Raw genomic sequence first — 23,837 nt, forward strand, 5'->3', positions numbered from 1 at the left:
GTTTGCACACTTGGTTCCCCAAATTATGAAATTCCCTTCCTCTAGTGCTCAGAATGACAATTTACTCAGTTTCAAGTTACAGCTTAAAACGTACTTGTTTGTGTAATCATGATTTCCTAGGAGTCTAGCAGACATTTTAGCGCGAGAAGCCCATTGGGTAGCCATGCACTTAAGAAATGCGTTTTAATTGAATTTGATGAATTGGTCAGGGATATTTGCCTACGTTTTTCATTCTCTCCCACTATTTCCCTATATGGTTCGAAGGCTGCAACAAATATCCCTCGCCCTTATCCCTGTGTCTCCTAATTGGCTCGAAAAAGTTTGTTCACAACCCTTCTCAAGTTATCTGTAGTTACTCATGAGAGGCTGTCCAACCAACCAGACTGTCTCACTCATCAGTGCACAAACGGGATGGGGTATCCCCAGGTACCTTGACCTTGCGATCCAAGAGTCTTGCAAGCCCACTACATGAGCCTACTATGCCACAAAATGCTAAAGATTTGCTTATTATTGCCTACCTAAACTTATTATCCTCTGAATACAGCAGTACAAGACATTGTTTGCTTCCTGCTTCACTTACAACATGCAGGCCTCACGTATACTGCTATTTGTCTTCATTTGGCTGCTTTCACAGCTTACTTACTAAACAGGGAACCCTTTATGGAAGGACATAAAAGGATTATGATATCCAGCTAACTACTATGTATGCAATCTAGTATGCAATCTCAGTATAGTCCTAACTAGACTAATGCCCCACTCCTCTGAGCCCTTTCATGCGCCTCCAATTTCTAGCCTGAAAAATTATTTTTCTAGTTGCAATAACTTCCTTAGAGTGTGTCTGCTTCAAGCCCTTACTCTATAAGAACATTTTTTTCAAGTTCATCCTGAAAAAATGGTCCTGAGAACTAAGCCAAAGTTCCTCCCCAAGGTGGTCACTTCTTTCCACCTCAACCAGTCAATTGAACTCCTGGTGTTTTTCCCCACACCCAGCTTCTGTAGCAAAGAGGGACATACACACACTAGATGTTAAGAGGGCCTTCCAATACTACATTAATAGGACTAAATCATTTCAGAAGACAAAACAGTTGTTTGTCGCATACGCTTAACTACACAAAGGTTGTGCCATTTGAAAAGCAATTGTAGCCCATTGGCTAGTCAAATGATTTCAAACCTGTTATACCAAAGCCAAAAGATATCTCCCTGCTCCACTTAGGTTGCATTCTACATACAAGAAAGCAACCTCCATGGTCTTTCTCTGTAATATCCCCATAGCTGATATCTGTGAAACTGCTACTTGGTCCACCCCACGCATGTTCACCAAACACTATTGTGTGGATGTTCTGGCATGCCAACAAGCCCAAGTTGGCTATCCTGTACTACGTACAATTTTTCTAATGCAACAATCTCGGTCTAACCAGCACTTATGCAAGAACTAGTTTACAGTATGTGCAGAGCATATGTATTTACAACTACACGTCACAAACAGAATATGTAACCCTGTAAGCTTCTGTTTGTAGCATCTAGCTTTGTTGATTCGCATGCATCCACCCTCCTTCAGCTTTTGCAGAGGATTTTCCTTTCATTTCTTTATCTGCGTGGCCACATTTTTTTTATTTCTATGCTCCATTTCTATCCTCACCACATGAGATGAAAACAATCAAATGATGGAGCTGATGCCCATGTGCTTTATCAACTGTAGTAGTATCTTGTGAGTCGAAATACTTATTTGAAGAAAAACGGATTGCCCACATCCGAGCACAACACTAGATGGCAGGAGAGTATGCAGAGCATGTGAATCTACAGCACTGCCTGCTGCAAACAATCTTGGTGCAAGTAACATATTGCTTTCCTAACAATATAATCAATTTTTAAAACCCTTACCTAGACTACAGAATTGATGTGATGCTTATCTTATGGTGTAATAGAGGATTGATTGCCTGTTGCCTGAAGTCAATATTCTCTTTGTAAATAAGGCAGCAAATCCAAAGCATTTTTCCTTGACTCCTTGTCACATGTAAAGTGTTCTGAGAATGGGAAATGCAAAGATGGTACTGACATTGTGCCTTCTCACCCGAGAGTTTAGTTTCACTATATGATTGTTTAGAAACCTGTAGGCAGGTCCAGTCTATTCAAAACAGTCATTGGTGGTAAACGTCTTGAACAATTAATTACTACACACAAATTTAGCATAAGAAACAGACAATTCTTATGGCGGTAGGTCAAAAATTGCAGAAAAAGTCATTGTCATGAGAAATAACTTGATAAAATGAGACCTAAAATATAAAAATTACATTTGATTGTAGTTCTAAAGTGTCAAATGTGTTTGTAAAGAACATGAAACGGGCAGTAATGGTTAGTAAAGAAGCTCATTAAAATGGAACCGCCGAAGTTTAAGAATTGTCCATCAACAAACATCCAATTCTTCAAAGGAGTTATTGGATAAAGTTGCAGTGTTTATTTTGTATCTTTTTTTGTTTAGTAAATAATAGGTTAAAGAGACTTGTGAAGGTCCAAAGAGTTAGAGATTTAAAGTGTTATAATGTATAGTGCTGACAGGTAAGCTTTTCATAAATACGTTATATAACACATACTGAATGACAAATCAGTGCAGAAAAAGATGTGTAGAGTGACACATCAATCACAGATCCCTGCCACAAAAATTGCCACGGTGTGATATCATTTCGGGGGTCCCTGGCTTCATGACTCCTTTGGAATTTTTTTCTATAGATTCGTGCGATTCGGCAGAAAATTTAACATTTTTAGAATGTCTAATGGTAGCACTGTGCAAATACAAGGAGATGATGGACGGAGCGCTGAAACCTTTCAGACACTTATCCCCAGTCACAGGTCTGGGTTGAATCCATCATCGTTCTTTAGCTCACTTTGCAACCCCAGTTCAGACCCAGTTATAATGGTAACACTGTGAACAGGCTTTTCAATCTACTTAAAATTATACAGCTCATTATTTCAGGGCATCTGTTTGCATCTTTGTCATTACCAATCAACTCATTGAATGTAATGTTGACAGTTGTACATAGAATATTTGTTAACTTTTAGACCTGATTGCTTAAAGAAGCTAGTTATATTTACTCTGCCAAGGGGTTCTAGGTTAGGTTTGATTCTAGTATATGGTCTATTTAAAAAAAAAAAAACTTAAATGTGCATTTAGAAGCCTCATTAATGGTAATGGTAAAGTGATAACTTGCATTTCGTAGATACAGGGTATCTTTTTGGGGCACTAATGGGGAACTAGGTGTCGGCTTGTTCAACGGGTATTAATGGGTAGATTTCCTGACACTGACTGGATGTTTTTTAAGGACATTATTATTTTCTGTCAAGCTTTTATTAACAATCTGACTCCAAAATATCTTTTGTTCTGCAGGCAATAACTATTATTACCTTCCGTGGTCCCAAACCAAGCCAGTTGTAACTTTGACTTCATACTGGGAAGACATAAGCCATAGATTAGACACTGTAAATATACTCCTGTGCATAGTAGAACGACTGGTAAGTGTATGGTGTCTTTATCCTCATAATTCTTTGTACTTAAAATTTTGCATACAGGTTAAATATGTCAACATTGTGGCATATATAAGCTAAAGATTTGGTCACATTTCATTAGACTTGAAGATTAACTGTTTGCCAACACGTGAAGTGTTTGTTTGCATGTCAATTCAGTTGCTTTTATGTGACTGAATTATGCTTCATTGGATAAATCCACCAAAGGCTCCTGCTTCCACCATCAACTTTGCCTCTCCCGTGAGATAAATTAACTTGGTACTGGTTTTGGTGTACGCAGTAAATGCGATTTAGGTGATTGCATGATGAAGACTCAACTCTATCTCCTGCATCTGTAGTGGTTGCATGAACATAATCTGCAGATTTTGTTGTGCACAATTCACTAAGCAGTGCTTAATTAGTAAAAAAAGAAAAGTGCTGGGGCCCTTCTCGGAAGGCCACTGCAACCTTCACAACTCATACCCTGCCAGCGCTGCCATTGACTGTACCAACATAACACCTAACTTCGAACTCCTGCAAGCGACAGTTCTGATGATTTTAGGCTACACAAAGCTATTATAGTGGGCATGAGAGGCTCGTATTATTCATTTTCAGTGTATATTGACTTAATGAACACAGTTGTTGTGCTCATCTGAAAATTAAAAGTACAGAGCCAGTGCGGACAATTGGGAAACCACTGGCACACATTAAGCACTGAAAGGCCATCATTTCCAAAGTCAAATCCACTCCGGTAAGTTTCAGACAGTGATTTCTTGTGTACTCCCACTGGACTATATGGATTCCTGTAGATTTCACCAGGGGTACATTAGACAAATGTGCATTTGCATACTTGATTTGTTTTTTGTGCTTCCCACATAAAAAATATTTTCCATGTGAAAAAACGCCATTGATCCTCAGACCGATGAAATCCAATGCTGCTCTCTTCACATACCTCCCGCTGATTCAGGTCAATCTTTCATGAGCGACATACAGTAGTTTCCAAGGATGAGAATGCCTTGCAAGAAGCATAGGATACAAAAGCCTCCTACAAGAAAATGCCTTTAATTGGCCTTAATATAGCCACAAGAATTGATCTTTCCAACTGTTACAAATTTTCCCAAGGGTAAAGAAGTACTCACATTTATTTCTTAAGGTGCTTCTGAAATTCTCCTAAACAAACAAATATTCAGACCATTCAAAGCTTGTGAGAACTTTCTGACTTCATATTAGGAGTTATCTTTAACCCTGTGAACTTCTAGAAACAGAGCATATGTAGAATGCACGTTTGTTAAGCTTCAGGGAGATTCTTCAAAGGAGCATTGTTAAAGGAGACGTGGGTGTTTCTGGGTACCCTTTGTAAGCATTAGTGTTTAGTTGGCACATCCGGGTATTTTGCCCAACTATACCAAGTTCTCATTCACATCTTGCTAATTTATTACCTGTCAACACAATTGTTTACAGTCAACCAAATGGTCTTCTACAATGTCCTCTTTACCGAGCGGATGGGATTTAGGAGCAAACATGAGGAAAGCTATCTTTCTGATTACACCCGGATAATGTATATATACTCTTTTCTATTGCCAGTATCCACCGTTCAGATTTATTTGCATTACATTTTCGACCTGGTATGTACAGTCTCTAGCATTTGACTATGCAGAGACAGGTCATGCTTTTTAAACTGTTATAATCCCCAACTGCTTTTGAGAATCAATTTATTGTTCCTTCACATAATACCTAGATCCCATGACTCCTCAAGATTGAGTTCCTATTGTTTACATCTCCGCTCTTTGCTTATGCGCGTTTGGCTCCAGGACATAGTTGCCAATGGTATTGTTACTCATTTCCTACCACAAGCCAAATCCTGTGACTTTAATCTTGGCTCCAAATTGTAGGTCCTAGTGAAAAATATTTACCCATCTGCTCAAACTTAGCTTAACCATCTGAACAGAGAAAATATAAATCCCTGCTTCTGACATCAGGCCCGGGCCTTGGTCCTATCCAGGATTAACAGGATAACTTTGTCTGTTAGAAGTACGTAAGTTTTCCCCTGCCCCTTTTACTGCAAACCTCTGTGTTGCAACAAGACTAGTGATGTACAAAGCTGATCAACTATTCCCATGCTACGTGAACTTCATTGACTTTCTGAGAGAGTACTATTTTGTTTAAGATGAGCTATGCCACCTCTAAAACTCTTCTGACATCAGCAGTCCGCTTAAGCTTTTTAGGAGACTGCAATCAAGCTATCTGACTAGAAATGCCCCAATTCCACTTCCAGAAGGTGAAGGCCTGCACAGGGGCTGCAGCACTGTTATGGAATTCTTATTTTCTATCATAATGTATTATCCCTATAACCTCCAATTCAGATAAAAGTTCAAAGTATTTATTTTTCCAATCTGTGTGAATTGTGTTGGGGGTCTTGTAGTGCTGTATGCTGTTCTGTGAAGAAAAGAATTCACATTTTTATTTGCAGCGATTCACTGTTTTTTCTATCAGTTTTTATTTTAAAATGATCAACATTTCAATCCCTGTCTGGACTGAATAAATGGGTCCTATAAAATAATTCATGTAATAGGAAATTATGTACACTATGTAAATCAGAACAGAGAGTGGAACTAGAGGTTGCTCTCTATCTTTGATTATGATCAGAGTCCATTCATATTCAGATATCATTCAAGATATCAAATATAGTATACACTCTAGTGTGTCACATATTATATAATAGGATGGCCACAACCAGTTGTGTTATTGACAATGGTACAAGACCTTCAACACCCGAAAACATATCGGCTTTGGGGTTGGCACACTTGAAACCCTTTTTGTTGTCGCAACAGCAGCATGCTGAGAGAAGCCACAATTCCCCCAATCTAAAGGAGTTAATATACTCCGACCTTTGGGGCTATGTGCCATTCTAGACTCTCCAAACTGGCAGCACTAACCTCTAAAATTAACTTTTCTTTGCTTTTGTGAGTTGATTCATGGTTTTGGTACAAAAGAGATTTAATGCCGTAGTATCAGTAATTTTAAATTTGCAGTGAGGATTATTTAATCTGGAGCCATAGCTACTTAAAAACAGTTTGATTTCAAGTAAAAAGTATCACTAGTCAGTTTAAAAAGACAAAGTTGTGCACACTCTTACTTCCCCTCCTGTTGCTGCAATCGCACTCTACTCCACATCCAGCGTGCCATACTTGATATGGGGGGATGTTCACATTCATGTCCTTCTCTTTTAGGGATATAGGCCACTAACTTTCATTGCTGTTGTGTGCTGTAAATGTTTAAATTGAAAACTCTTTTAAACATGCCTATTTTTTGCCAGCTAATACCACTAACTGCAAAAAGTTAAATTGTAATGTCTAATTCTTAGTACCACATTCTAAATTCTAGGACATCATGCTGCAGGTGGGCAGTACAATGTGTAAAACAATGATTCCATCAGTTCACATACTTCACTTGGGGCTAATTTCTGAATATCAGTGTGGCAACTAGTACATGGCTACTCAATAGAAGATGTGTAGTTCCGTAAATAAAGTAAAGTGCAACAAAGTATGGTAATTATACAGTGTTTACATATGCAGTGTTGAGGCACTATAGACTGTGCAAATCAATGTCAACAAAAAATGGGGCTACAGTGAATAATCAAGATGCTGGTGCAGTGCTAATGAATGGTGCTGATGAAACAAATGTATACTGTGAATAATAAAATGAGAATAGTTTTAAAAAAGGCTAACCAGTTTTAACTCTATCATTAGATAATTAGGCAGTATAGCAAACATAGCAAAAAGCATATCCTTAAGGCTTATATCATTGGTTGGTATTGCCGGTCTATCCTGAAACCTCTTATTTTTGACACTCTCATAAAGCCCTTTATCCCACTGACTCTATCATATGTCAAAGATTACACACACATAATAAATGTTATTGAGTGTATGCTCTTTGATTCCAATAATAGTTACCATGGGCTTCTAGTCCTTGCACGCTAACATACCATGAACAGATGCTCTAGCAAATTGAAAATGCATTTTAATTCATCCGACTAAGATTACCCTCACAAAAAAATATTTATTCTTAAAGGAGTTTTATGTACATGTTAATGGTGTAGCTATATAGGAAGCTTTACTCTACACGTGGCCGATCTGTTTGTAGATGATTTTTAACACAAACAAATTCCTTTCTAATTAACCTACATCTCCGGCACCTTACCTCTGGGGGCCTTACATTGACCCAATTTTTCTTATTTGTCCTTATTTGACTAATTCGATACTCTTGAATTAGTAAACCACCTATTATCATGTACTCCATTTTTTTTGGGGTGGGTGGTGGTCTCTAATTGATAATTTTCGTTGTTGTCTTCACTGGGTTCTATGGAGCAGTGACTCTGTCCCTTTGTCATGATAAAGGCTCCTAGAACTCTCTTTCCATGGGGTTGAAATGTAATGTAAAGGACACTTTTATAGCGCTCCTATCACTCCAAGGAGTATCTTGGCGCTCACCCAACCCAGATGGAGGGGTTGGAGGGAAAAGAGATGGCTTACACTTTGCACTACATATTACACCAGCGCCCTGCAGGCAACATCAGTTAAAGAAAAGACCCAGGTTTTTAATGCTTTCCTGAATTGAGTTTCTTGGGACAATGATCGTAAAGAGGGTGGGAGCTTATTCCAGGCCTTGGCGCCCAATGTTTGTCAGCTACTAATGGTTATGATCATTCCTCCCTCAAAGCAATACTCAATCAGGCCAAAATCATGGTACAAACTATACTGTTTGATAATCCTATTAGTCAAAACGTGTTGGGTGTTGTTGAAACTATTCTAGTTTTCTCAACTGTGCCATTCATCAGCATGTGTGGTCACATTCATTATTCACCCGAGCCCTAATTTTTTGTTGGCATTAATTGGTACTTATTTGAATTGATTGTCTATATTGCCATTCTAATTCTAAACTAAGCATTTCTAGATTACTCTATGTTCTACAGCCTCCCAAGAATATTGTGGTCTTTTTTGCCAAATCTAGAGGCCTGAAAATAACTTGCAGCCAAAAAGCTACATTTTCAGTATTTGTGTGACCAGCAGTAGACATGCCTGTTACAAAAATACTCTGGCCCAGAAGCAAGCAAACCAGCATGGCCGAGCTGGCAAGACAAATGTTTCATGCCAGAGAGAGTACAGATTTAAATTTTAAAGCTGCACTCTGTCGCCAACATACTGTCAGGCTTTCCAGTATCAAATGCATAGTTCAGAAGGGAGCTGTTATTTTAGCCTATACCACCCAACTTTCACTTTAAATTAGGTAGGAGGAGGAGGGCAGAGAGAGCTAAAGTAACAGCTCACTCCAGCCTCTTGTATATCACACTGATGGTGGCACAAGGAGAAGCAGTGAGATAGACATAAAACATAGGTGCCACTGAGGATGGGGGCGAGAAGGACTAGTGACTGTGGGGTAGAAGGGGAGCGGCAGGAGGCAGGGGAGGGAATTGCCTGGGGGTGGAGCAAAGGATAGGGATAGGGAGGGGTCAGGAGACTGCAGACTGCCAAAGGAAGCTGGGACATTAACATACCTGCTGAGTTCCAATCTTTTGCACCTGACTGTTTGTTTACAGGAGCCTGTCTCCCTCACAGCCATTTTTATTGACCCAGCATGGGCAGTACAGGTTCAATAAAACGAGGGTTGAACAAGAAGTTTTCCTTAAGAGTTAGCAGGAGCTTTTGTAAATATCACATGTTTTTTTACAAAACTTCCGTTTTTGTGATTCCTTTTTTTTTATTTGCATATTGCGAAATTCCAGAGGGTCTGGGTTTACTGTGTTTGAATTACTTACATTACTGTCACCTTCGATTGAGCAGGCACTCATTGGCTGTTTTTGCTGTATTCAGGAATTAACGGGTACATGCATCATTGTCAATTGCATTCGCAAACGGTGCGAATCGCAATTTTCCGCCGTTTGCAAATGCAATAGACAAAATTGGGATGCATCATGTTTTTCTCAATTTTAGAAATCTCAATCGTGTTGCGATTTCTAAAATTGCGTTTGCATTTAAGAAATCGCAATTTCAGATTTCTTAAATGCAATGCAGGAACATTTTAAATTAGCAAATTCGCAAATAGGGAGAGGTAAATTACCATGAAGTTGACCTTCATGGTAATTTGCGAAAACTTAAAAAAATGGACAAAAGTGCATTTTTGAAAGTTTCATTTTACACACACACATGCCCTTGGGGCATGTGTGTGTGAAAAATGCACTTACAGTTATAGTTCAGGGGTGCAGGGGGGTCCTTTGGACCCCCCCCTGCACCCTTGAAATTGCATTCTCAATTTGCGATTCGCAAATTGCGAATCGCAAATTGAGTGAATTACTATTGATTCCTATGGGCCTCTTGGCCCATAGGAATCAATGGGAAGGGATCCCTTCAATGCGATTCGCAAATTGTGAATCGCAATTAAGGAATTTTTTAGAAATCGCAAAAAAATTGCGATTTCTTGATGCATAGCCTTTTGTGATTTCTTAATTGCGATTCCTTAATTTTCGCAATTAAGAAATCACAAACAGCAACAATGATGCATGTGGCCGTTTATCCTTGTGATCTCCAAAGGAACCATCGGTCTTGTCTTTTTATATTGCCCAGATTGCTAGATATATTGTTTTACTCTCGTTACAGCACAGATGTGAGTATGTACTGCTGAGCAGGTTTCGTGCAGAATGCCACAGCACTGGTGCTACACCTGATTGAGTGATTTCATGTATTTATTGTTTAACAAATGGGGAAATCATGTGCTGCAGTATGTACGTCAGGCTCGTAGAAATATTGTTTACTAAGCAAACACAATCCCCTGCTAACTCATGCGCTTCCACATAGAAGTAGATGACTGCAGACTGGTGTGTTGTATTCTCTCTTTTAACTCTTAGGTTCCCTGCTTGTTCGGAATAATGCTGAGGGAACCCTCAGATGCTTTTCAGCAACTTAATATACACCCGGTCTATTGTCTATTTTCTACCATCAAGCCTCTGGATCTGTTAGGAATTTGTCTTTTTTTGCCTATAACTATAATCTGGAAGTGGTTTAAGGGGGTACAGAAAACCACAAAAAATAGCTGCCGTCCTTCGACATTCCACTTAGATTTGCTTTACCTGATTAATTTTAAGCATGGGCGAATTTTGCAAATCTCGCGTTCGCGAATTTTGCGGATTTGCGAACTCGCAATCCGCAAAATCCGCGAATTCTCGCGAATTTGCGGATTTTTTGTGTGTGTTTGCGCGGGTTTCTGCCAGTTCGCGAGGGTTTTGTACAATGTCGCAAATTGCGAACTTACCTGTCGGGTCGCAAGTTTCGCGAACTTGTTGTTTTCTACGTGTCCAGCCTGTTTGGGACACTCTTCTTCATCACTGCCACTCTCTGTCACCACTGCCACTCTCTGAGTACTCATGCCACCCTCTGGCCTACCCATGCCACCCTCTGTTTCATCACAGCACCCTCTGGTTGTCCAGTCAGTGTACATTATTGTGGCAACGCAAGCACACCTTCCCTGCCTCAAGTGACCTGAATTAATTTGGGGCTGATTAATGTGTCACAGAATATTTTTTTAGCTGGCACCTGCTTCCTTAGTGCTTCCTGATTAGTGATCTTTTGAACTTGCTAAGTGCTTTCATTGTTGCAAAATTAGTTACAACACCTGCCCTGCCCCAACTGACAATAATGAATTAGGGGCTGATTAATGGATTTGAACCTCCAGCCTGGCTCCTGCTTGTCTCCCTTAGCTGTAATTCAGGACCTTTGTGGCATATGTGTAACTATTCTGAGGTTCAGAGCAGGGTCACATAATAGTTGCAACTGGCAACTGAACTCTGGAGGGGCCCCTCAGGAAGCACTACAGGAAATGGCTACTAATGATGAGCCTGAACTTTTGAACATGGTAAGTAATTTCAGTTTTGCTAAGATCATATTTCTGCAATTTTGCACTTATTCGCGGGGCGCGAAGTTGTACTGGGAAGCCGCGAACTCACGCGAACAGTGCGAGCAGTGCGAGCAAAATCCGCTGCTCGCGGATTTGCGGATTTTGCGGGAGATTCGCGAATCTCGCGGATTGCGAATTTACCGAAAATCCACAAAATCCGCGAGCGAAACGGATTTTCCGCCCATGCTTAATTAATTTCCTTTGTTCAAGGCTTCAGGTCATTAACATTCACATATGCTGATTTGAACTTGCTCATAATATTTTGTGCAGGAAATGCCTTCAAGTTGTAGTGGGTGCATTGAGACTTTTCTCACACATCCAGTACCTAACAAACTAATGACTTTTATTCATATTCATACTGCATTACCTGGCCAGATATTGGATGATGTGTTGCACGTGACAGTCCCTCTCTTGTCAACCAATACTGAAGGCTACCTATGATTGGTTTAGTAGAGTTGTTTAACACAGAGTGTGATCTTGCCCTAGTGCCAAGTGTATATTTAAATATCCTCAACTTCTAGCCCAAGCTGAAAATGCATTCTCTTGTTGAGGATAGAGCCAGTCCACAAGAAGCTCAGTTTCATTTACCCAAGCGCTAAGGATTTGCAAAGCTCCAGTTGAAAAATGCTTCCTCAGCAGATTACTAGTGTGTAATTGTTTCAACTTATGGTCACTGCATGTTCTGCTCACTCTACTTTGAAAAAGGTGTCAGTCCTCGAGGGCGGTGTTCTTCTCCAGTCCTGACAACCAATCAACAAAAGAGAAAGTGCCTACACTTGTATTTTCTTTCGCTCATCCCTCTTTTCTCCACTGTGGTCTCTGGTGACGATTGCACTCTTGCCAGTACAGGCAAGAAGACAGCAAGTGACGGTCTGGATTTGACATCTAGTTCATCAGGCTTTTGAATTCCAGTATGTAGGTCTTGTATTAAGTTCATTGAAATATGCCATTCATACCTCATAGGAAGTTGCCATGATTTAATCATGGAGTTCTTTTTCCACAGCCTTGGCAACTCTATCTAGGGTGGTTAAGGTCTCATCTATTAGTACATGGTTAATTTGGTTATCATAGGTAAGTCCTAAAATGCATTTTACTCCTTTACTAGTTGAGTCGGTCTTTGAAGTTTATGTTGGGGATTTGCTTCCTTTTGAAGTTCCATTTCTGCTGCTCTTCCTCCAGAAAGGAAATTTCACTGAAGGGACGACTCCACATTTGATAGCCCACAACACAGACCATGGGAGTGACCGGCGGTTCACACCTGGATGTCAGCCCCAGTGATGTATGTATCGGGAGGCTACCCCAGGGCCTCAACCCTCCTCTTTATATTCTCTTATCCTGAGATCCCCTTCCTGGGATGTGCCTAGGCCCCTTGTGACATCTTACATCAAAGAGCACCCTTTGAAGCGTACTGAAGAGTATGGCTCTTCCTTCCTCCAGTGTATCCCACCCAGCTTACTGGAATGCTGCAATCTAGAAATCTGTTTGGGTGATTCCTCTACATCCTCTCTTCATGTTCCTCCTGTTAGGCCTAGGTCTCCCAAAATAGAACCCAAATAATTCCATGTATTGGACATTTCACAGGCACTTGTATACCTAGCACATTCATGTAGCATTCCTGCTCTACACAGTACTACAGCTGTCCTATATTGTACCTTGAACAGGTATACTTAAGCCCATGCACTTATAATTTACTCATACTGCACTGCACTGTATCCCTCTCCTTTGCACCTCAGACACACATACATCCAGCACATGCATATCCCAAATGCTCTGCCCAGAACTGCACACCCAGCCGATGTAGGCCAAGAGTGAGTTTAGCTCGCAGCAGTGCAACTTTAAATAAGTGAGCCTGTAGGTCTCACTCCAATGACACAGCTAAAATGGACCTGGTCGCTCCTACTGATCACTACACAGTATGCTACCACCACTGCTCATGTTGCTTAACTCCTGGTGCCACTGAAACCAAGCTACACCCGTCTGTAGAGCCCCAACCAGAGTGAAACCGGTCTAGGATTGCTTGTGTTTTAGAGATGACCTGGCTTGGCAGTTCAAGCTGATCCTTTCCTATTGGAGCATGGTCAAGACTGACTTCCATGTGGGTCTAATCCAGAGGTCTTCAAACTTTTTGATGCCGAGACCCCCTTGTAAAACCTTTTTAGGCGTAAGGACCCCCTTCCGACAAAAGATTCTAGAAACTGGTACTCCTCACCATAAACAACTATCGACAACCATAAATGCGCCTGTTAGACCTCATCACATCCATCCATCCATCATTCATCCACCCACACTTCCACACATCCATCCATCCTTCATCCATCCACCCTTTCATCCTTCCATCCATACATTCATCCTTTACCTATCCAGCCGTCCATCCACACACCCACCTTTTCACACATCCATCCATCCATCCATCCATCATTCATCCATGCAACCTTTTATCCATCCATACATCCATCATCCATCCACCCTTTCATCCTTCCATCCATCCTTTACCTATCCACCCATCCATCCATCCATCATTCTTCCACCCACCTTTTCACACATACATCCATCATTCATCCATGCAACCTTTTATCCATCCACCCATACATCCATCCTTCATCCATCCACCCTTTCATCCTTCCATCCATACATCCATCCTTCATCCATCCACCCTTTCATTATTCCATCCATATATCCATCCACCCTTTCATCCATTCATCCCTCCTTCATCCACCCACCCTTTCATCCATCCATCCACCCACCCATCCATCATTCATCCCCCACCTTTTCACACATCCATCCATGCAACCTTTTATCCATCCATACATCCATCATCCATCCACCCTTTCATCCTTCCATCCTTCCATCCATCCTTTACCTATCCACCCATCCATCCATCCACCCATCATTCTTCCACCCACCTTTTCACACATCCATCCATCATTCATCCATGCAACCTTTTATCCATCCGTCCATCCATCCATATGTCCATCCTTCATCCATCCACCCTTTCATCCATACATCCATCCTTCATCCATCCACCCTTTCATTATTCCATCCATATATCCATCCACCCTTTCATCCATACATCCATCCTTCATCCACCCACCCTTTCATCCATCCGTCCACCCATCCATCCCCCACCTTTTCACACATCGATCCATCCATACATCCATCCATGCAACCTTTTATCCATCCATACATCCATCCTCCATCCACCTTTTCATCCTTCCATCCATACATCCATCCTTTACCTATCCACCCGTCCATCCATCCACCCATCATTCTTCCACCCACCTTTTCATACATCCATCCATCATTCATCCATCCATGCAACCTTTTATCCATCCATCCATCCTTCATCCATCCACCCTTTCATCCTTCCATCCATACATCCATCCTTCATCCATCCAACCTCTCATTAATCCATCCACCCTTTCATTATTCCATCCATATATCCATCCACCCTTTCATCTATACATCCATCCTTCATCCACCCACCCTTTCATCCATCCATCCACCCACCCATCCATCATTCATCCCCCACCTTTTCACACATCCATCCATGCATCCATTCATCCATGCAACCTTGTATCCATCCATACATCCATCCTTCATCCATCCATCCACACTTTCATCCTTCCATCCATCCATCCTTCATCCATCCATCCTTCATCCATCCACCCATCCTTCATCCATCCATCCTTCATCCATCCACCCTTACATCCATCCACCCATCACTCATCCACCCACCTTTTCACAAATCCATCCATCATTCATCCATGCAACCTTTTATCCATCCATGCATACATCCCTCATCCATCTACCCTTTCATCCTTCCATCCACCCTTTCATCCCTCCATCCACCCACCTTTTCACACATCCATCCATCCATCCTTCATCCATCCATCCACCCTTTCATCTTTACATCCATCCACTCATCATTCATCCACCCACCTTTTCACACATCCGTCCACCCTTTCATCCTTCCTTCCATCCGTCCATCCATACAGCCATCCACCCTTTCATCCATCCATCCATACATCCTTCATCCGTCCACCTTTTCATCCATCCATCCACCCATCATTCATTCACCCACCTTGTCTGTGCCTCTCTCATGGGGGGTCAATATCTCTCTGCTTCGTCTTCCTCTCTCATGGGAGGGCATCTGTGCCTCCCTGCTTGGGGTGGGGGGTGGGGGGGGGGGTGGCAGCCGGCTGTGAAAACATCTCACCATGAAGAACAGACTCTCAGCCACATTCCTCCTGCACAGGCGTCCGGTATGAGGGCTCGTGGGACTTGAACCAATGATATGATTGTAATGTCCTTCTGCTGTTTACTGTGTATTTGTAAAGCGCTCTGATACCTATGGGTTAAACTAGCGCTACATAAAACGTTAAAAGTAAAAATAAACCCACAGCTAAGTCCATTGAACTGAAAGGGCTACAGCCTCCTCCCCCCCCCCCCCCCCCCCAGCTCGTGTATGTCAGCCTGCCTGAAACAGCTTGGACACACACAAAGGCACACCAGAGTACTATCACAGGTCTTTAAAAGACCTTTACTTGTTAACGAGGCTTTGATGTTTTTCACACCTCGGTGTGAATTAGGCGGCCTCCGCCTTGAGCACCCTCGATCAGCCCGAGGCCAGGAACTGCACTCTGGCAGAATCTGCGACCCCCTTCCCAGGACTCCACGACCCCCCTGGGGGTCGCGCCCCACAGATTGAAGACCTCTGGTCTAATCTGAGGTGGCATGGGGGGCAAAAGAACAATGGGTTGAAATTCTACCCAGAGCGATTGGCAGTGGATGGACTTATTGCAAGCAGCATGCTCTCATCACCTTTTGTGTTAACTCCTGGCAAAAGCAGTAGCCTTTCACCACTATGAGGATAGCGCTATGATCGCACCTCCTGGTCCAAAGAGACGGCAATCCATGAGACAGACCTATATCATGATACACAAACGGGATCTGTGCTCGCCCCTTGACAACAGAAATCTGCATTAGAGATCCAGACATCATTACAGCTGGGGCAATCAGGAAAGGGATGCTCATCCATCACCATGCTAGGGACGTATCCAACCCAACATGCATAGTTTCATTTCCCACTATTTTAGGGAGGGTTTCATTATTTATGAAATGCCCCTTGTGTGGCAACAAAGAAATCTGTAAAGGGCTTCACATGCTCTTTATGCTTCACCTCCAGATTCTCACACCATGGAGAAGTGCCTGCTGGCCTGGAAAATGTGTTGAAAAGCTCTTAAAGGCAAACTGGGAATTTCCCTTAGAGGAAGAGATTACACAGGAGATAGCTTAGCTGCTTAGGGGGCCTGAGCTAAAAGAAGCCAGGGGTGCTATTGTCAGCACCTCAGCAATGTTCAAGACTACTTTTGATCCTCCAGCTGCAATGGGACAGAAAACGAAGGATCATTGGTTGACAGATGTGTACATTTGATCACCCTTGTCACTACAGAGTCAAAGGCATCCGCATTAGAGACTAGAGCCTGTTACATGTCAAGCCATTTGCGGTAGAGGGGCTCATCAAGACAGACCACCTATGTCCACATGTCACTGAGGCACTCGACATGGAGTGAAACATCACCAAAAGCTAGACACCAAGCAATTTTTCTCACTCCCCATAGAGGAGAGACATTTATTTGGTCCAGCAAGGTGAAATTGACAGAACACCATTTTCAGGACCCATTATCCCAGAATACTCTCCTGAAAGAAGACTGTCTCCGTCTTATGGGATCTCTGAACAACGGAGTATGACTACATCACCACAGCAAGTTCCAGCAAAAGGAAAACCGCATGTTACTCTTCTGAGAGTAGAACAATCCCTCTCCCCAGAATGTTGCAGACTCCTTGGCATAACACAAGTTTGCATTCATTGTTAGGCGGCTTATACATCTATTGCAGCTTCCAGATCTTTGATAAAAAAAGTTCTCCTATGATGCAATTATGACCTTCCAGGAGTTTCAGACAAGAGCCCCCCCCCAATTAATTCAATATTCCTCTAAAAGTGCCTATGTACATTTTGAAAACTTAAAACATTGGGATATTGCCATGCTTTATGTCCCATTGCTTGATAGATCTGATCTATGGAGATGTTCCAGATGCTAGTAGTGAAGAGGCAATTTTATTTGAGGCTGCAACAAAAATAGAAAGCTGCTGATCATGATGCACGCCATGGTGAAGCATGTCATTGAAAGCAGCAAGCATGGTTTCTCTGCATCAATGGCACAACTCATTATGCAAATTAATCACAAAGAAAAAATGTAGAATAGTCCAGAAAGAAGGCTTCCAATTTTCAAACCAGATCTGCATTTTGGCTGATGCAACATATTGAGCAGCACAGAGATACTGTAATGGCATAGTGTTGCAAATAGCTTTTTAACCATACATAACAGTCTTAAAGACAGAAATCCAATACAAACTCATGTCATCCTTTCTCAGACACAATTCTGCTCTCATGCTGATTAATACATTTACTATATGAAGCTGAACCATACATCCTAGAAGGAGTGCGCTTGGAGAGAAAGATGGAATGCATTGACACTACAGATTCGAACACCATTACCTTCCACACTGGGCTCAGTAACTTTGCTGATAGCAGCAACACCAGTTGAAATCCTTAAAAAAGTAGAAACACACTTTGTCTGCATCTCTATAAAAACCACCAGTAGCTACAAAGCAGTGACTACCCCACACCACCCTAAACATTGCTGCCCCTTTCCTCATTCAGGAAGGAGTGGGAAACAAAAGCCAGATGGACACTATCTATTTGTAAGACTTGCTACACCATGAGAATCCAAAAACTGTCTCATCATTCACCACCACCATACTTGTTTGCAGTAATTCCACTATAGCAGCCAAAAAAAAGCATTAGAACTAATATCAAAGCACCACTAACAACGTTACATTCTATAAAGATAAAAGGTATTCATTCAGACATAACTTTGTCTTCAAAAAGATCAACAAGTGGATGAAGATTCGAACTTCAGTATGTTGACATAGCATTAGATCTTTCCAGTCATAATGGAGTGATTGGATCAATATCATGGGCCTGTAGTGCACTTATATTAACATTCATATTGCACCCAAAAACAATTGCTAGGGTAAACAGTAGGGTTGCATACTGTGTCAAATGAAGTTGTTAGTAAGCATAGTTTCAGGATATGCATCAAAATTAGTACATGCGTGTGTGCCAAATTTAAGCCAGCCGTAACTTTACCTAATGCAATAACCTTTCTTCATTCTCTCCAGAAAGCAAATGTGACTATATTGAAATCTGCACAACTTGCTAAAATGCCTGAAAACCGCCTGGCAGAGATATGGCTGAAATTGATTGATCAACTAATAGAAGATGCTGGGTATGATTTTTTTTTTCTTACTGTTTTCCACTCTGTCATCATTTGTTCAGAAAGGAAGGATTGTCCTTAGTGTGAGCAGTGAAAAGATACTTCGATTTTTTCTAAAATTTGAAATCTGTCAAAGAATATCTCAAGAGATTTGTCCTGTTCCTTGAAACTATAGTTTACCTGATATACAGTGTTCCAAACAATGATCTATTAAAGGACCATAGTTTAACTCTTATTATCCCACTCCAAAATCCCCCAAACCTTCATCCAACTACATGCTTCCCACAGTGCAAATGCAGAGATTTTGGATTATGCATCATTCCGCTACCAGTAGCCATCCCTCCCATTAATGTACAGAGTTAAATGACTTGACAGATATTGATCTATGAGCCAGTTGGATGGGAGGTTGTGCAGACTTACGAACATTTGACCTACAGTGATCTAAAATAGGTTGTCTTGCTTGGGAGTGGCGGTCAATAATCTATTTTCCCAAGAATCATGGTTTTGGAAAAGGATCGTAAAGATACCTGGCTGGCAAACAGCCCATTTATTAGTGAGTTGTTGACCACTTCATATTTCTTTTTGTCTGCAACCCACTTCTCGAAGTTTTAATCCCACTTTTATTCAAATTTGTATTCCTACATAGTTCATGCAACCTTCTGAATAAAGGATTGAACTATTGTAGAGGCCAATTACTACTTCACTAGCTTCTTGGACACCTTACAGAGAAACGCTAATTTAAGATATATTCATTCGGTTGCAGGTATTTCCCTCTATTGTGATGTATACACATATAGTGGTGGTACATATACTGGTGATTACACATACACTGGTGGTACAGTTGCAACTGCACAGCATAAATTACTCACTGAGCCATTGCATGAACTTAATTTAGGGTTGCAGTAATTGCATGTTTCAGTCCATTTCAGTGCTGTGCTATTAGTCCTGCATGCATGGTATAAATATGGCACAATTTGGTTTTGATTGTGCCACACAAAGATGAGAAATAGTTCAGAACTGCATAGCTCATTAGGCTCCCCATTATCCTATATCACAAGAATATTAATAACTGTAATTGTTATAGCCTTTCATAACTTAGTTGTGACATCTCTCAGTATTTTACATAACTAGTTACCGGTGGCACTGAACTGGACAGTACTGACTTAAAGGCAGTGTAATAAGTGCCATCACCTTGGTCACCAAGGATAAGGGGACACCATTTGAATGACAGGCTGAGGAGGGATAAGAGCAGCCTGCAGAGATCTTTGCGTGTGCGCCATTTTTAAATGGGATAACAACAATATGCTAACTCTGATGACTAATGCACTTGATGGAGGGATCTGTGATTTATCTAGAGATGGTTTTGACTCATGCTAAAGTAGCATAAAGGATTAATCTTTCTGCTGCAAAGCACAGGGTGTGTAGGATGCATATCACACATTCATATAGTTTTGGGATCACTCAGTGGGTTACGGCTTTTGGCGCAATGATAAATCTGTTACTTACACTTCATAAGTTGCCATCCTTCTAATATAGCTCAGTGGGCTAAGATATGGCATTAAAGTGCTGCATGCAAACTGAAAGGCATGGGGTTAGAAACCTTTTTGCTTTTTCCTCAACCTTTTTTATTATTCTCCTGTTACTAATCAAAAAGGATTGCTAAGGGTAGTAAGTAATACATTTTGTATTAGTAAAGACAACCCCAAATACTTTGCGCTATACGTGCATCACAACCTGGTGCAACATGTCGTTTTCGGATTTGTTTTGAACACCAATCCCAGTGTGTTGTAAAGTAGTCCTACAGCAACGTGAATTAGCATAATGCTCTACTTTGCGCTATTTTGTGTCCATAAGCTGTACCATGGGTGGTACAGGGACGTTCCCGTTCTACCACCAATCTATTTTAATCCTGAACTACTATCATTGGTGGAAAGGGATTTGCATCACAAGATGCACCTCCTCATAGCAGGCATAGCTTTTCTGCATATATACAAAGTGGTAAAGTATTAAATCTGGTCAAAACATTGAATTGTGTACTAGAAGGGTATCCTTCCAGTACAAAACCTATGCTTATGGTGCAAGGGTGTGCATTAATGCAGGGCAGCCTATGGTAAGCCGGCATTAGGGGAGAGAGCAAAAGCCTTATATGGTAGTAGGGATGGTGCTGTTGTGCAGATGTACTGTTTTCATGCAACACAGAGCAGTAACCAAAGTTGCTGTGTTGTATGAAAATAGTAAATCTGCCTCTTTGTTTTTCTCCACATGAAGCATTCCTAACATGTAATGCCTACCAGTATGGGTGACATGTGACTCATAGACTTCTACATGAGACCTCTCGCAGCCATCGCACGCCAACACAACCTCAACATCATCTCCTACGCCGACGACACCCAGCTGATCCTCTCCCTCTCCCTCACCAGAGACCCCGACACCGCCAGTACCAGCCTCCACGAAGGGATGAAAGACGTCGCCGAGTGGATGAAGAACAGCCGCTTGAAACTGAACTCAGACAAGACGGAAGTCCTCATCCTTGGGCCATCACCCACCGCCTGTGACGACTCCTGGTGGCCCCAAGCCGTGGGCACCGCCCCCAAGCCGACAGACCACGCACGCAACCTGGGCTTCATCCTGGACTCCTCCCTCTCGATGACCAGACAAGTCAACGCCGTCTCCTCTTCATGCTTTCACACCCTCCGCTTGCTCCGTAAGATCTTCCGATGGATCCCTATCGAAACCAGGAAGACGGTCACCCAGGCCCTCGTCACCAGCCGGCTGGACTACGGAAACGCCCTCTACGCCGGAACCACAGCCAAGCTACAGAAAAGACTACAACGCATCCAGAACGCCTATGCCCGACTCATCCTGGACATCCCTCGACGCAGCCACATCTCCGGCCACCTGAGGAACCTGCACTGGCTCCCCGTCAACAAGAGGATCACGTTCAGGCTCCTCACCCACGCACACAAGTCTCTCCACAACCTGGGCCCCAAGTACCTCAACGACCGCCTTACCTTCCACACACCCACCCACCAGCTACGATCCGCTAGCCTCGCCCTCGCCGCCGTACCACGCATCCAAAGAGCCACCGCCGGAGGCAGATCCTTCTCCTACCTGGCGGCCAAGACATGCAACTCCCTCCCCATCCACCTTCAGCTGACCCAGGACCACCTCGCCTTCAGGAGACCACTCAAGACCTGGCTGTTCGAGCAGTAGTGGCCCCCTCCCCCCTAGCGCCTTGAGACCCTTCCGGGTGAGTAGCGTGCTATACAAGTGTCATGATTGATTGATTGATAGACTTGTGGCCCTCATTCTTATGTAAAGTACCCTATACATTAACACATTAATTCACTGTCTGTGTATAGTGTGTGTGTGCGATGTAAAGGTTTCAGACACCCTCCATTGGTATGAGTAACACTATAAATGAAATATGAGAAAAGGGCTCTGATTGAGGGTGATAGTGAGAGAATCTGTGAAGCATGTCACCGTGGCCTGTGAGGCAGGGGTTGCTGATAAAGATTGTTGCACTGAGCTCCACTGATGCTATGGCCTGTCCTGCCGCAACTAATCAGTTAGTCCTCTTTCAGAGTTTCTAGGGAATATCAGTCCAGAATTCAGTTCAGAATATGCTTCCACTGGTTTCCACAGTCTCTCCCCATTAGCCCTCAGTGGAAAACAAAAGGTATTGTTGTATTGCTTGAATTAATATCAGCTTCTGGAAATCTCTGGGTGGCAATTCAGTCCATCATTGTTTTACGCACCACGCCACCTCAGTCCATTGGCACAGTGAGCAAAAACAAAATGGACTAGACTGTACTCTCCAGTAATTACCAGCAATCCAACAATATATATTTTATTCCACACAGGTTTAATGGGGAAAGACTGGGACAATTCAGCGGAAGCATACAGGACAGATATTCAATCCACCCATCAATTCTTTGTTCTTATCAGCCCTGTATGGCACAATAATAGATATATACAAACTCAAACATAATTGGACAAATCCTTCACCCTCTTAGACCATGCAGGATGTGTAATATGTGTTTTGGATTGTTGCAACCTGAGAGAAACCATTTCAACAACACACTGCTGTTTGATGCTATCATTGGGTGCACGTTGCAACAACAGCTGATTATCCTGCTCAACTCCTAGCATTCAACTCTTACATGAAAGTTTTTCTTTAAGGCAATGGTAGGTTCTCCCATGCTCTTCACATGTCTAATATTATCTGAGGTCTGCATTAACCATTGTAAATGCATCGATCTTGATTTGGTAGTTTATATGGTTTGAAATAGGAGTTTGATTGAGCTGGATGATGTCACTTACAGCAAAAAACCTGTGATGTTCAACATTACCAGTGGCTTGCCGAGTATTTATCATTTTTTCAATAAAGGAATCCTGATGAATGACACTGACCTAGAAAAGAAAAGCAATACATTGGTTGGTTGCAGAAGCCAGGCCTGTTTGAGATATTATATGATCCAACTGTGCTGCTGTTGCAAAGTTGAATGTGGAAACCTATTTAACAACACTCAATAGTTAGAGCGGCAGACCCTGATGCAGTAGTCTGGCCTGGACCAGGGTTCAATTCCTACCTCAGCGGGTCTCGGGCTTAATTTCCTCGGACCTGATAATTCTCGCCTCGGTGCCTATTCTGATCACGAGCCCCACTCTGCACCTCTGGGCAATAGCTTGCTTAATCTCTACAACGGCCCCAACAATGCTGAGGATGCCTGACTTCACCTTGGGGGTGCCCAGATCCTGATAGGGAAAGGCCAGGTAGGGTTCCTCGGCGGTATTCGTACAAGCGCTGAGATGCCTCCGGGTAGTCGTGCGCTATATAAGTGCGTAATTTTTATTATCATACCTTTTTGTTGAGCTTTACCTAACCTTGGCTCTTTTCAATAAAATGGAAGACCGCAGTCAAGTTACTTAGTTTTCCGCTCTTGCCGGATGTCGGATATCAAAGCTTGAAGAGTAAATGTTTGCTGTTTTAGGATGCGTCCTAAACAATATGACGGATCTTATCTCTGCGAAAAGCTTTCAATTAACTGA

General features: G+C 42.2%; 1 protein-coding gene across 2 annotated transcripts in view; it reads left to right on the forward strand.

The window, feature by feature from the left end:
- The window catches only part of MYOF (myoferlin), a 550,379-nt gene that overhangs the window by 330,117 nt on the left and 196,425 nt on the right, over positions 1–23,837 (forward strand). For both annotated transcript variants that reach the window (XM_086922487.1, XM_086922488.1), the window contains 2 exons: positions 3,383–3,507; positions 18,691–18,797. In XM_086922487.1, coding sequence (XP_086778613.1) covers positions 3,383–3,507; positions 18,691–18,797 — 232 coding nt within the window. The remainder of the gene's footprint in view (positions 1–3,382; positions 3,508–18,690; positions 18,798–23,837) is intronic.

Source organism: Lissotriton vulgaris, chromosome 5 (assembly GCF_964263255.1).
Source record: "Lissotriton vulgaris chromosome 5, aLisVul1.2, whole genome shotgun sequence".
Classification (NCBI taxonomy): Eukaryota; Metazoa; Chordata; class Amphibia; order Caudata; family Salamandridae; genus Lissotriton; species Lissotriton vulgaris.